The sequence below is a fragment of the Microtus oregoni genome, unplaced genomic scaffold (genome assembly GCF_018167655.1).
Source record: "Microtus oregoni isolate MIOR12 unplaced genomic scaffold, Mior012 000050F_000, whole genome shotgun sequence".
NCBI lineage: Eukaryota > Metazoa > Chordata > Mammalia > Rodentia > Cricetidae > Microtus > Microtus oregoni.
This window is the reverse complement of record NW_024543224.1, coordinates 2,843,978-2,857,946: the sequence shown is the minus strand read 5'-3', so window position 1 is coordinate 2,857,946 and position 13,969 is coordinate 2,843,978. Positions and strand designations below refer to the sequence as shown.

The 13,969-nt window shown below is 32.6% G+C and overlaps 1 protein-coding gene across 4 annotated transcripts in view; it reads right to left on the bottom strand.

Moving 5' to 3' along the window:
• The window catches only part of Diaph2 (diaphanous related formin 2), a 745,764-nt gene that overhangs the window by 510,083 nt on the left and 221,712 nt on the right, over window positions 1-13,969 (bottom strand). For all 4 annotated transcript variants that reach the window (XM_041636640.1, XM_041636641.1, XM_041636642.1 and 1 more), the window contains 4 exons: window positions 8,745-8,855; window positions 4,716-4,834; window positions 2,914-3,030; window positions 350-468 (listed from right to left, as the gene is read on the bottom strand). In XM_041636640.1, coding sequence (XP_041492574.1) covers window positions 350-468; window positions 2,914-3,030; window positions 4,716-4,834; window positions 8,745-8,855 — 466 coding nt within the window. The remainder of the gene's footprint in view (window positions 1-349; window positions 469-2,913; window positions 3,031-4,715; window positions 4,835-8,744; window positions 8,856-13,969) is intronic.

The window sequence follows — 13,969 nt, the reverse complement described above, 5'->3', positions numbered from 1 at the left end:
TACACACACAAATCTCACAATCTTTCTGTGGCGATGGACTGAATTAAAGTATACTAGAGTCATGCTTCTAAAAAGCAAGACATATCCCTATTTAAAAAACCATGGATTTGGGGGCGTCATGACAACTGATTGTCAACAAACATGGCAGTGCTGAAATTTATCCAAAAGATATATACGAACTTAGAATTATTATAATAATTCAAAACTAATAATTATAACAGTTGAGTAGCCAGAGCAGCAATGATTTTACCAGATTTTAATAGAAGTTCACTGAGAGACCTACCCTTTAAAAGTGCTCAGTATACAGAAGGTGTGAACCATGAATGGCAGTTAAGAGTATAATCCATACCTATCAGGTGAGTCAAATCAATGTCTAATCTTTGCCTGTACTTGAAGTCCGGGTCCATGCCACTGCAGTGCAGCACTATTTGTGAAACACACTCTTCAATTATTTTATAATACTGTGGCCTGAAAAAAAAGGAGAGAAAATATTTGAGAATACCTTTCTACTTGCATGAATTAATGCTCTTACAAAGGGATTGAGAATGCTAAAATAACTCAGTTTTTTCTTGCACCACTAAGAGCATGGTTCCACTAATATTTACACTCCTTTAGAGAAAATATAATCAAGGATTAAAGATGGTCTGAATACTAGTGGACCAAATGGAGTTTGATGTAATCGACTGAAAATATGTACTGACTTAACATTCTAGTTTGCAGAGATTCATGCTTGTGTTCCAAAATACTGATCAACTCTATTTAAGGTATTGTTTCTAAAGTTAATGAAAATGAATAACCCCCTTATTCCTATATCTATGAGCACAGAAATGGCTCGAGACAGCCACAAGATCTCATTTTCAATAAAAGATGAGTTTCTTGGCATTAGGTGGAAATCAATGTCTTGAATTCAGTGCAGAGCATTTACTCAGGAGAGTCACACTAGTGTACAAAACTGGGCTGAGTCATTTCTATTACGGATATATGCAAAGACCCTATGCATGCAACATCTTTCTAAAAACATCTATTTTATAAAACCATATGCATGGGTAGAGATGCAATTTGTGTGATGTGTCAAAGGTTTTAAAACACATCATTTTTCTGTAATCTCCCAGGGTAATTCTGGTCTTAAAAATGACCACTGACGGGAAAAATAAAAATAAGGGATATTTTGTATTAAAATTTGTGGAAGACAAATTGTCATGGGTTAATAAATTCAACAGAAGTACAGAAAAGTATTACTTCAGAAAAATTATGATATAAACACCACTAAATTTAGCTAGTCAACAAACCCCCAAACAAAAACCCCCAAACAAAAGAAAAACAGATTCTAATTACTCTTCTCTGTGTTTAATCATGTGGGTGTTCCAAGAATTAAGAATGAAAAGAAATATATATTGCATGGCTAGGAATTTTATAACTCATCATTAGATCTGGGGATGATTAGTATTAATCCTCAACCTCAATGTGCTAAACCACAATTAGATAACCAAGAAAAAACACAACTTTTGTATGTGAGGGCATGCTCACAAGTTAATATGTGGAATGAAAGCAACTGTCACATACCTCTACCTCACAGAACTACACTTTAGATGAAAGGATGGCATGGACTGTGGAAACAGCTCAGTGGACAAAACCACTGCTGTGCAAGAATGAGGACCTGAGTTCAAAAGCACAGAACCTAAGTAAAAAAGCAGGCATGGTGATGCACATCTGTAACCCCAGAATTGCCGGGTGTGTTGAAGGACCACAGGAACTTAACAGCAGTCCTCCAGCTTCAATGAAAGAGACATCGTTAGCCGAGAGAGACAGAGCATGAGAAACAGTTTGAACTCTGGCTTCTGTCTGTTGTCACAGGCATAGAATTATGCAAACACTGTACAAATACACAGAGAGAAAACCTAATCATATACCACACGAACACACAAGTTTTTTATAGGATGCCACATGGGAATTGTTTATCATTTGTTAAGATTTATTGAAAAATTGATACTTCTGCCAACTCATGATTCCAAGTAACTGAATAATCATGACCACTGTACTCCATAATATATATTATTATTTATAGTGGTTTCTAAAAAGCATACATTAGTAGTTTCAACATGTTTCTGTCTCCTCAGCACCAAGATGGCGATCCAATTACTGGAGTAGCCTAAAGAGAAAAATAGCTCTATCTGCTCATTTAGAACTGTCAATTTTTGTTGCTATTACAACGAACGTTTTTGGATCCTTTATTTTTCTAATATTCAAGTAAGTTTTGAGAATTTAAAGAATCTAGTATGCCATAATTGCATACATATAAAAGTTTAAAGGAAACTAAGAGGAACTTGACCTGTCATTAATATTAGACCATGGTCATAAACCTACTGATAATTTCAGTCACAGAGAAACCATGTTATATAGGTTTCCAGGTTCAGATACACCTTGTCATTTTTCTAAAACTTAACTCTATAGGTTATCATTATATTCACTTATCTTAAAAATAGTTTCATTAGACAAAACTAAAATACTTACAATAATATCCTCCTATCTTAAAAGATTGTACATTTACTAAACACTATAAAACAATAAAATGTTACTTGTCAAAATAGGAAGATTTAAAAAATCCTAGCACTTTCAATGTCTTCACTGGGTTATCAGTATCAAGCAGAAAAATTTACTACAGACTCAATAATATATAACAGGTTAATTTCTACTTATATTCTGGTTGCTTGTGTGTACTATATTTACAGGCAGCTATCTTTTCTGGCCCCAGTACAATGAATGAATTATTTTTTAAATGTTGCCTAAAGATGTAAAACCCTTATATTTTATGTACATATAATACATATATTTCCTCGGCCACACTACCTTGTTGCCTTTCTTTTAATTTTCAATTCAAATTATACAAGCAGTCAACTCAGGTATGAACCTTACCTTATATAATAGTCATTTCTGATAAGCAGAAAGTGCTGCAGAATGGATAATAAGTAATTTTCAGCGGCAGTGTCTTTCAGCATATTATAGAGAAGATGGTAGACCTCATTCATATCAGTAGAAAGTGAATAAAGGAAAACATCAAAGATTCTTGATGAATAGTGCATTTATGTCTAAAACAGGTTCATTTTAAAAATTAAACATTCACTGCTTGCTTCCCATTATTGTTACTAAGGATTCAACTTCATGATATACCATTTAAATATATATATAGCAAAAAATAATAATCCTGTAATTAGATAAACAAGTCTGAAGGAAATTTCAAAGCAGCTTGGGGGTCAACACCTTTAATAATCAGTCATCCATTATATTGTCAACTTCATATAATAATTAGGACAATTCAAATAGCAATGCCATTGGTGAAATATGTTTTATCTTAATTTGTCTGTAGTTCCGATACAGCCCCTACTATTCTATTTTTATTGTCAGATAAAAGATGTCAGGCAAGTATTCAGCTGTCAAAAGATCACAAAACTAGTTTTATTTTAAATATCTAAATAAAATAAGCCTAAAATTATTTTGTTCATATTTGATCTTTTGAAAATTCCATAGACATTATGATACTTTTTTCTTAGGATATAAAAACTAGTGGAGTAGATGCTCTTAGCAATCTAGAAAAACACTTCAAAAGTGGACTAACATTAAATGTACTGAGAATCTTGAAAGTCCACATAAAATTAAAGTAAAAGACAAGATGCCATCCAACATCTTGAAACAACATTAAATGGGCAGTAGAATTAAATAGACAATGCAATATTTTAAATCCTACATGAGAGTGTTGGGTTAAAGTTTCTTTATTGATAAAAATAAAAATATTTTCTATTAGTGATGTTGCTGCAGACTGTTTTTCCAAATTTTGAAGTAGAAATTATTTCCTATGATAATAACCTTTCTATTCATTGTATCTAAATTTATCCAATACTTTTTGTGTAAGGAGATGAGAAGCATACAGAAAAAAAAAATAAGGCAAATAAAGTACTAAGAGAGTTTCAAGGAGGGAAATATCATTCTAGTTAGTTTATAATACTAGAAGAAATAAGGTAAGAAAATATAACAGGTAGAAGAGTAAAACTCAGAGGTTACTTTGATTTCTTAAGTGTTTTCCTACTTCATAGAACCCAAAAGTATGGATTTTAATGGGTGGGAAACAAGTGGCAGAACTATGACAATCATATCTTTTATTTCAAACAATTTAACATCAGATACTTGGCACAGAAAGATTATATGCATTGTATTTGATGTCAGTACTTTTATAGTACTTTTACAGTTAGAGGCAGATACTATCTTATCCAACAGTTTTGCTATCATTAAGAAACATAAATATCTGATAAGAAATAAGACATTCATTTCCAGAGAACTATATCATTAAGTGGAGTAGCGTTTAATGAATACATAATGTCTCTTAGCTAGTGTCACATAAGAACTCAAGAACTTTTCCTTATTCTTACTGATAAGATATACTACCTTAGACCCTTAGGCTATTGTTTACTCAAAACCACTGAGCACAGTGTATCCCTAAGCCAGTGAGTCACCGTGCAGATTTCAATAGTCTGAGTACATCATCAAGGCAAAGCAGCAATTCCTCAGCACGAATGTATATCAAAAATACCATCATGGTAGAGTACTAATACAAATAAACAGTTAAAACTTTGTTCACAGACAAGAACTCTATTAAAAATATTATTCTCAATTCCTGCTTTTAAACAGAGGTATAAAAGTAGTTTTTTGTTGGCAAAGGATATTCCATTTCAGCTCGAATGTCATTGAGACGGTGGGATAATTCATTTAGGTCATCTTCTTTGTTCTCTTCAAACACTCTCAACTGAATATCAAGCTCATCATTCTCTTTTTCTTTAAGACCCTAATATAAGAAATAAAATTCAGAAACTGAATGACAATTTAAAAATAGCACACTTGCTAATTAGGGACGGATCAGAATTATTCATTTGAACACAGATGCAATTTCAAATACTGACCCAGGGCTTTGATTTCCTAAAAGAAAGTAAATGTAGCTAAAATTTTGTTTTAAAATGAAAGAACATCAAACCAATATTTACATTGTCTTTCCAGGCCCTAAGATTTGACTATTCACATTAAAAAATTAATAATCACTTCTGTAACAATAGCAAAGTCTATAACCAAAAAAAAAAAAACACGATTGCTGACAACCTAAATTCAATGCTGCCATTTGAAATAAACAAACTCATCAGAAATCACAAAAGAAATCATGCAGTTAGAACATTCACATGTGCCTCTGGCACCAAGAAAATGAAGCAAATATAGATGAACTGTGTTAATGTAAAGCAAAGTCAAGGATATATTCAAGCACAACAGTCCCAAGTATGGCCTGGAAAATTGTATAAACAAGTTTATTATGAATGATATTTTGTGATTTTAAAGCTAAAAGGTATTAAAATATTTTTAAATCAAGTTAAAGCTAGCCACCATGCCAATCCTTCATTTTTTTCTTAGCCTAATCACAAAATACCAACTTGGGCATCAAAAATTTGTTTTTGTAATACATCATAAACACATGCATTACAAAGCTCTAACAAATTTGCAAATAATAATAATAACAATAATAATATAAAAGTTTGGAAGCATGCCACACTAGAGATTGTTGGGCTTAATATATATCACCTGGAATATCTTTTAATATTTGTCCATTAAGTTGCATCTTTGAAAACTCAAATCGGTAATCACAACTGTGGATGCTCAAGGGTGATACACAAACTGGGATTATGATGTAGGATGTTCTGAGCTGAGCTTGAACTCTAAAAGGAAATGCAAGCAAGGTGTACTTCAAATTAGGTAAAGAAAGAAAATAGGATGCATTTCTTTATTTTGGTTTTCATTTTTATTCATGTAGAACAACGATAAATAGGACGTAATGGTGATTACTCAAGCAAAACGAAACAAAGCACTTTTTGATGTTCATTCTTCAAATCTCCATACTTAAGAACTTGCCAAAATCACAACACATTTAAAAATATAAAAATAAAATTCTCTAACATGTTTAAAATATATTTTAAATGTTTCTATATAATCTCATATAAAGTATATAACAAAAAATTATTTCCACTTACTTTATTCGAAACTAAGAACTCACTTTGGATCTAACTATCCACTGACAAGGGGGTGAGATATTCATTGGAATATAGAATTGTGTAATGCTTATTGGTCACGTTGCTATATGAGCATAGAAGGCAGTTACAAAAGAACAAGTCCAGAACATCAAAAAATGCATTTCAGAGAAAGAAATTCTTCTTATTCTCCTAATTAGAAACAAAATGAATTCAACACTACCATTTACTTACTACCAGATTTTCTTTAAAAAGTAGAAGAGTCTGCTCAACTGAATATTTTCAAGGAAAATAGTAATTGGTTAAGTTGTAATTTACTCAACAAAATATGTCAATGTAAATATAAAACATCCTAAGTGTTCTTTATTCATAATTTCTGACCCTGTTAATATGTTTATATGCAGACATATACATTATATTGATATGTTTTCCTCTCAAATATAAAACTCCAAAAGATATATCCATAAATTCTTCATAAAATAAACATTTGATGATTTAAACAAACTTTACGCAGTAAAAATAAATATGACAGACATAACACAATTATGTCACACTTAAGCATATAGTCAAAGGAATGTCAATCTTACTATGGACTTCTAAAATATATAAATTATGTCTGGTTCATGAAAACATTATTTTTACTATGCTGTTCCCTCATATAGCAAATTTACTGATGTACCTAAACAAAAGCCAGGTGCAGAAATTTAAAAATAAATCAATATAAATTATTTCAAGAGCAAATATATCTTAAAAGTCAATAAATTAATTCATTTATATAAAAATACTAAAGAAAATTTATTGAAAGCAAATAATATACTTTCCTTTAAACACCAAAACTCTAACCACAGTGGTAAAGCAAATATGAAAATAAGTGTTCACATAATATGTTAAAATTGATTTGTCATGAAGACATAATATGTTAAAACTGATTTGTCATGAAGATTCTGCTAATTACTTCTAAAACTGTCACTGTTCAAAAATATTGTGTTTATTTTAAGATGTATCAAAATAAACTACTTTCCATTTCCCCTACCATTTCATTATATTAGAGAGGTATAATTTTTGGTGTACATACCAATCACTGATTGGCATAACCTAAACAATATACTTAACCATGCTTAATTCACTTCATTTATTAAACTCTATTGTAGAGAAATAGAGATCCTGCTATTTGAATTATGCAAAAAATAAGGATAAATAAAAAAGAGGCATTTGGAAGGCTTATGCTTAATTTTTAATATATTCAAGATTCAATGGCTACACAAAGATGTTGATTATTACTATATATTCTAATGCTTTACATGAAAATATTCAGGTGATTTGGGCGTTAATTAGCACCAATTGATATAAAAGGTACACCTAGTACATACTAATGTATGACCATTTTATCCTTACTAAAGCGTGATAGCTGAATGAAAACAAAAATAAAGGTAAAGAAAGGTATGGAAGCAAAGAAATTAGCTCGTGTCCAAAAGGCCCATCAGTTTAGATTCTATTTTTCAGCAAAAATGCCAGAGAAGCCTGTTCTCAAAATACACATTACTAACCCACCGTCAATATGATTTTGACAATCTTCTTTCTTTGAGGGAATATATACACTCTCAGCTCATAGGTAGAGTCAATGTTTAGGCATATATAATTTCACCTTCTAAGAGATCTATCTGAGAATCCTTATACGATTTAGCCCAACACTTTAGTAAGAGAAATATGATGCTTTCCATTTTTCACATGCTGGGGAATAACTGGGAACTGAAGCAGAACCTAACAGAGATGTGATAGTTAAAGGAGAATATCATTCCCCATCCAAGAGGCTGTTAACACTAGAGAGCTGCTGGGAGAAGGAAAATCAGTTTTTTACCAATGAAATAATATAGAATATATCCACCCCAGACCATGGCAGGTCCCATGCTCAGGAATGGTCAGCCAAAACAAACCATGTTTCTGGAAGTTTTGATGTTGTTTTAAAGAGAGAGAAAGAAGATGAAGTGGATTATGTAGAGAAATGTAGAAAAATATTGGAGGAGTTGAGGAAAGAGAAAGAATACATTAAAATGTACTGAATGAAACTCTCAAAGCATGAATAAAAACATTATTTAAAAAGAAAGACATTTTCAGAAATTATGCATAATAAACAAAATATAAGGTAAATACTTTGTTCTAGAATACATAGAGGATTCTCAGTTATCACAGATGACACAGACTATGAAATTATTCCAAATATAGTTCAACATTTCTCTAATTAGAACAAACATTCACATTCAATTCAAAAAACGAAATTGTTTCTCTTTATAAAAGTTCCAAAGCAGCGTAATGAGGATACCATTTTTGAGCAAAATATCCCAAATGAATTAATTAAGACTCAATATGCATACTTATACTGACTATAAATGAAATCAATCTAAAGTATCAAAGAGGAAAGCAGAAAATATTTAAAATAAGTCAATTTGCAAATATATATAAATATATCTAACTTACACAGATATATCACAACATTTACTGAATTATGAATCATCATTTATATAACAAGAGTAATACTATCATTATATATAAAGATTCCAAAGTGTCTTTTTTAATTGAGTCAAGAAAAAAAGGACAAATTTGTGCTGTCTTTCAAAAATTGTACATTTGCTTGAAGGGTACAATAAGTTGAAAGTTTAGTAATATAATAAATAGGTATTTTCAACTTACTGGGAGCATTGCTTTTAGTCCAGAACGCAGGAACTCATTTCTCAAATGAATCCGAAAATCAAGATCATATGGAGAAGTGACAAGTGCATTTATGAACTGCATGCAGGCCACCTACAAAGAAAAAGAAAACTTCACTTATACATTTAGGTATAGAAAAGAAATATGCAAATATGGAGTGTAATATTAATGTATTTTCTTGAATTAGTGTACTTAAGTAACAATTAGAGTTGCCTGAACAATCCAAAGTACATACCCAATTGAAAATTAATAGGCAGAAAAGTTGTCATCTGCTAGGATTCCTTTAACCAGAAGTAATTCTAGCTTAATGATATATATTAATAATACTTTAGAAGTAAAGACTTCTAAACAGGATGATCAGTCTTGGAACAATATCTTTATAGAAATATAAGTAGTTTGTTAAGGCCATAAAAATAGTAAAAGTTATATTTACTGACTACATCAGTATCAATATGATAGTATATATTATTACTATAAACATATTATTGCTATTAAGAACTTTGTATATAACATATAAAAACATGGCTGAATATTTTAAAAAGAAGTTGAACACAGAGTCTACCATATAAAATAATTAGGAGATGATTTAAAGTCAGTAGTCAAACAAGGAAAGATAACAAAAGGGCCATTTATTGCTCATCAAATTCTATAAGGTATCTCATTAGTAACATAACAACTGCAAACTAAAACTGCTAGGGTGTTGAAATAGGAGCAGCGGGGCTATGCCCTGCCACCCAGCCGCCCGCACAGCTAGCTTTACCCGAAATAATTACACGGAAACTGTATTCTTTTAAACACCACTTGGCCCATTATATCTAGCCTTTTCTCGGCTAACTCTCGCACCTGGACTAGCCCATTTCTTATAATCTGTGTAGTCCACGAGCTGGCTTACCAGGAATGATCTTAACCTGCATCTGTCTGGAGTGGGAGAATCATGGCGACTCCCTGACTCAGCTTCTTTCTCCCAGCATTCTGTTCTGTTTACTCCTCCCACCTATGTTTTAATTTATGAGGGCCAAGCAGTTTCTTTATTGCTTAACCAATGAAATCAACAGATTGATATATGACACTCCCACATCACTAGGGAAATACTTTTAAAGACATATTCACTGGTAATGTAAGAAAAAAAGTAATTTGTTGCATCTATGCTACCATTTTGTCTTTCTGAGTATAACTTAGGAATTAAAAAGTAAAATTATCAAAAATATCTTAAATTAAAATTTAAATAATTATTTCAAGAAGCACAGCACATTATTATGAAATGCCATTGTGAGGATCCACTATACAAAATACAAATTTTGAATACAAGAGACTAAACCCTTATCATCTCTACTATTTAATTTTTATGAATTACTGGACAATGTATAAGGTCCTTTATATAATTTGTTATCTAAAGTCACTCTCATAGAAAACCTGAGATGAATGTTCTAATAAATTTATTTCACACATGGAAAAAGTGAAGCCAACAGCAAATCAATAACTTATACACAGTAAAACGCAAAACACAATTATATTTCTACATTATAATATTTTACTACAAAGAAAACAATTCCAGAACGCTTCAGAAACTCCACAAATAGATTCATGCAAGAAAAGATTTTAAAGCAGTATAAGACGATAAAATTTATCTGTTGCATCATGTTGAGTTAACCAGGAACAACTTCATTATAGCTATACATTAATTATAAAAGCATTAAATGAATTTAACAACATGTCTAGAACAAAAAGGAGTTATCAAATATATAAATGAAAAGCAAATAAAAATAGCGAAAGTAGAAAATGATGCTTGGTTTGAAGTATATCCCATTCCATATACATCCTACGAAGTAACAAATAGAGAGCATCCCATCATCCAAATTAATTGTTTCTCCTTCCCTTTTGCTGGCTGCCAAGATGCTCTAGTTTCAGTGTCAATGTACATACACAGACAAGTATATTTGTATATGTTCAAATACTACACTACAGAACTCTACTATTCAAAACAGGTTCTTTTAATAATAGATTAATAGGAAGTAAATCAAGAACTCGACGTCACTAGCTATAGTCCAATGGCTTGAAAAATACATATAATTTTTAGGTCCCACGTTGGACAATATGGATAAAGAATACTGCAGGAAATTTAATTGAACAACACTGTATGGGAAATATTAATGAACATAGGTTCTGGCCCTTTAGAGTTGATCTTGAAATAATTACAAACCTCATTCCCAAACAATGAAAGTTTAAAAACTTTGATGTTCATCTTCCAAGAACATAACTCTTTAAAATGTAACAGAACAATAAGTTATGTTACAAAACAAAATATTTCTGCTTTTAAAATAATCCATCTTCAGAGAAAGGAAGTAAACAAGCTACAATACTGAGGCCCAATTTTTCCAACTATGGTAAAAAAAACAAGCTCATAAAAATGAGTTGATCTCCTTGAGGTCACATGGTTAATAAGCCAAAAAGAGTGGACTAGAATCTCATACTGTAGTACTGTCGTCTTTCGACACATTACAATGTGACAGCCTAGCATTGTTAATTACAATTGATCTTTATCTCAAGCCAGAAAGAATATAAATGTACTTGAATTAAATATCACAAATTCAGATATCCAGATTCTTCATTTTTTAAAAAATTTGTAAAATTGCTTTTACTTTTAAATAATTCCCCATGTTTATTCACTCTTTTTAATAGAGAGTCAATGAGAAACAAAGTGTTAACAAAACCAGAAAGTCAGTAAATTTTGTTCATTGAATAGAAATGTTCAGGTTAGGGCCATAACTCATACGCTAAGCCAGTAAATATAAGTAGTGCCTGTTTTTAATAGTTTTTGACATATGAAAATTTTATATTATCTACATCTTATGCATGTGCATTTAATAAATATCACATATACTATATATTTATACTTGCTTTTGCGTAATGCATATAAAATAAATCAATAAAATGAAATACATATGAGCATCTTCAAAAAATAACTGTGAAAATAAGAGAAACTTTTATTTATTTTATCTAACAGGTTTCACAAACTGCAAACATTTGTCTGCCTGTTTGATCACAATTCATAGAGTTATGGAGTACAGTAATTGCCAACTCTAGGGCATTCTCAGACAGATTATCCATACTGCCATTAGCTGTGACAAATTGTGCTTTTAAAATTTTATTGACATTGTCACACATTTGACTTTATTAAGTGCTCTGTTGACATTAACAAGGTCTTTCTTTATTTTAGCCACAGCAGGAGTTAGGGAAAAAGATGGTTTAAGACTAAGTACTTACCAAAAACTATACAAACATACAGTGCAAGTTAATTAAGTCAAGAAATGGAGAAAGATTTCTAGGAAAAAGGAGTGATTTAAGTACAAAGGTACAACAGGTAGAGGGAAGAAAATGCACAAAATGTTCACAAAGCACAGTGTAGTGTGACTACATCAGAAAGTATACGCAGAAGCCTAGTGAAATATACAGTTAAAGAGAAAGCAGTAAGCAGAGTACAAAGTGCTTTGTTTATTCATTTGGGAAGGAGGGACACAAAGACTAGATTTTAAACCTAGAGGACATAAAAAAGCCTTTGAAGGAAATTAAGCAGTGATGTGACAAAACGGCATGTCACAACAGTCACTTTGTGAAAGAGGATTTAAAGGGTTAACATAAAGGGTAGAAGATTTTTTTTTTAAAAAGTCAGAACAAAGTCAAAAATAAAGAGGAGAATTCCCTGAAATTAAAACAACAACAACAACAACAAAAACTGGCAGCAGCGTAAGGACAGAGAGACACTATGCCTAGAAAGATGTAAACAGTTAACATAGTAGATTCCAGCATGAACTACTAACTATAGTAATACAAGAAATATATAGTAAAGGTAGATCTAAAATTAACTATTAGATTTTTGGTGTATATTAGTTGTTACATAATGATCAGGAAAAACTACAAGAAAATGGTAGGTCATGGTGGGAGAAGGAATTAACAGCAAAATGAACATAGTTAAAGGCAATACAGAACTTGAACTTATTATGTTTGAAAGGGACAAAGGAATGGGATGCAAAGAGCCTAGACAAACATATCTTTCTGAAGTCAGAAGGATGGATAAGACAATGGAAAAACCATCAAAATGAGAAAAACGAACCAAAGGTTCCAAGATAAAACTTTCTCTCATTTACACTTTGATTTTAATTTCCATAGGTGTATATGGAGATTCCGAGTTCTTGTTTTGAAAGGGGGGGGGGGGAGATGCTGTAAGACAATGGTCATATGCCCTTAAAAGATTAGTCACTTGTATTAGTTTAACAAAATGCTGATTGGCCAGTAGCCAGGCAAGAAGTATAGGTAGGGCACCCAGAACAGGAGAATGCTGGGAAGAGGAAAGACTCACTCTGCAGTCATCACCCAGATGCAGAAGAAGCAAGATAAGAATTCCTCACTGCTAAAAGGTAACAAGCTGCAGGGGTTATACATAGGAAGCAATGTCCTGTGCCCATCTGATCTTGGGGTGGGGTTGGGATAGGGGTGAGGGGAGATGGGGAGAGAGAAGGGAGAAGGGGAGGATAGGGGGAACTTGGGGAAAAAGAATGATTGGGAAAAAGGAAGGTTGGATAGGGGAGCACAGAAGCACAATTTTTAGTTAAGGGAGTCACCTTAGGGTTGGCAAGAGACTTGAAACGAGAGTGGCTCCCAGGAGCCCAAGGCGATGTTCCCAGTTAGTTCCCTGGGCAGCTGAGGATAGGGAACCTGAAATGACCCTTTCCTATAACTATACTGACGAATATCTTGCATATCATCATAGAACCTTCATCTGGCGATGGATGGAGATAGAGACAGAGACCCACACTGGAGCACTGGACTGAGCTTCCAAGGTCCCAATGAGGAGCAGAAGGAGGGAGAACATGAGCAAGGAAGTCAGGACCGCGAGGGGTGCACCCACCCACTGTGACAGTGGGGCTGATCTATTGGGAGCTCACCAAGGCCAGCTGGACTGTGACTGAAAAAGCATGGGATAAAACCGGAATCTCGGAACATGGCGAACAATGAGGGCTGATGAGAAGCCAAGGACAATGGCACCGGGTTTTGATCCTACTTCATGTTCTGGCTTTGTGGGAGCCTAGCCAGTTTGGATGTTCACCTTCCTAGATATGGACGGAGGGGGGAGGACCTTGGACTTTCCACAGGGCAGGGAACCCTGACTGCTCTTTGGACTGGAGAGGGAGGGGGAGAGGAGTGGGGGG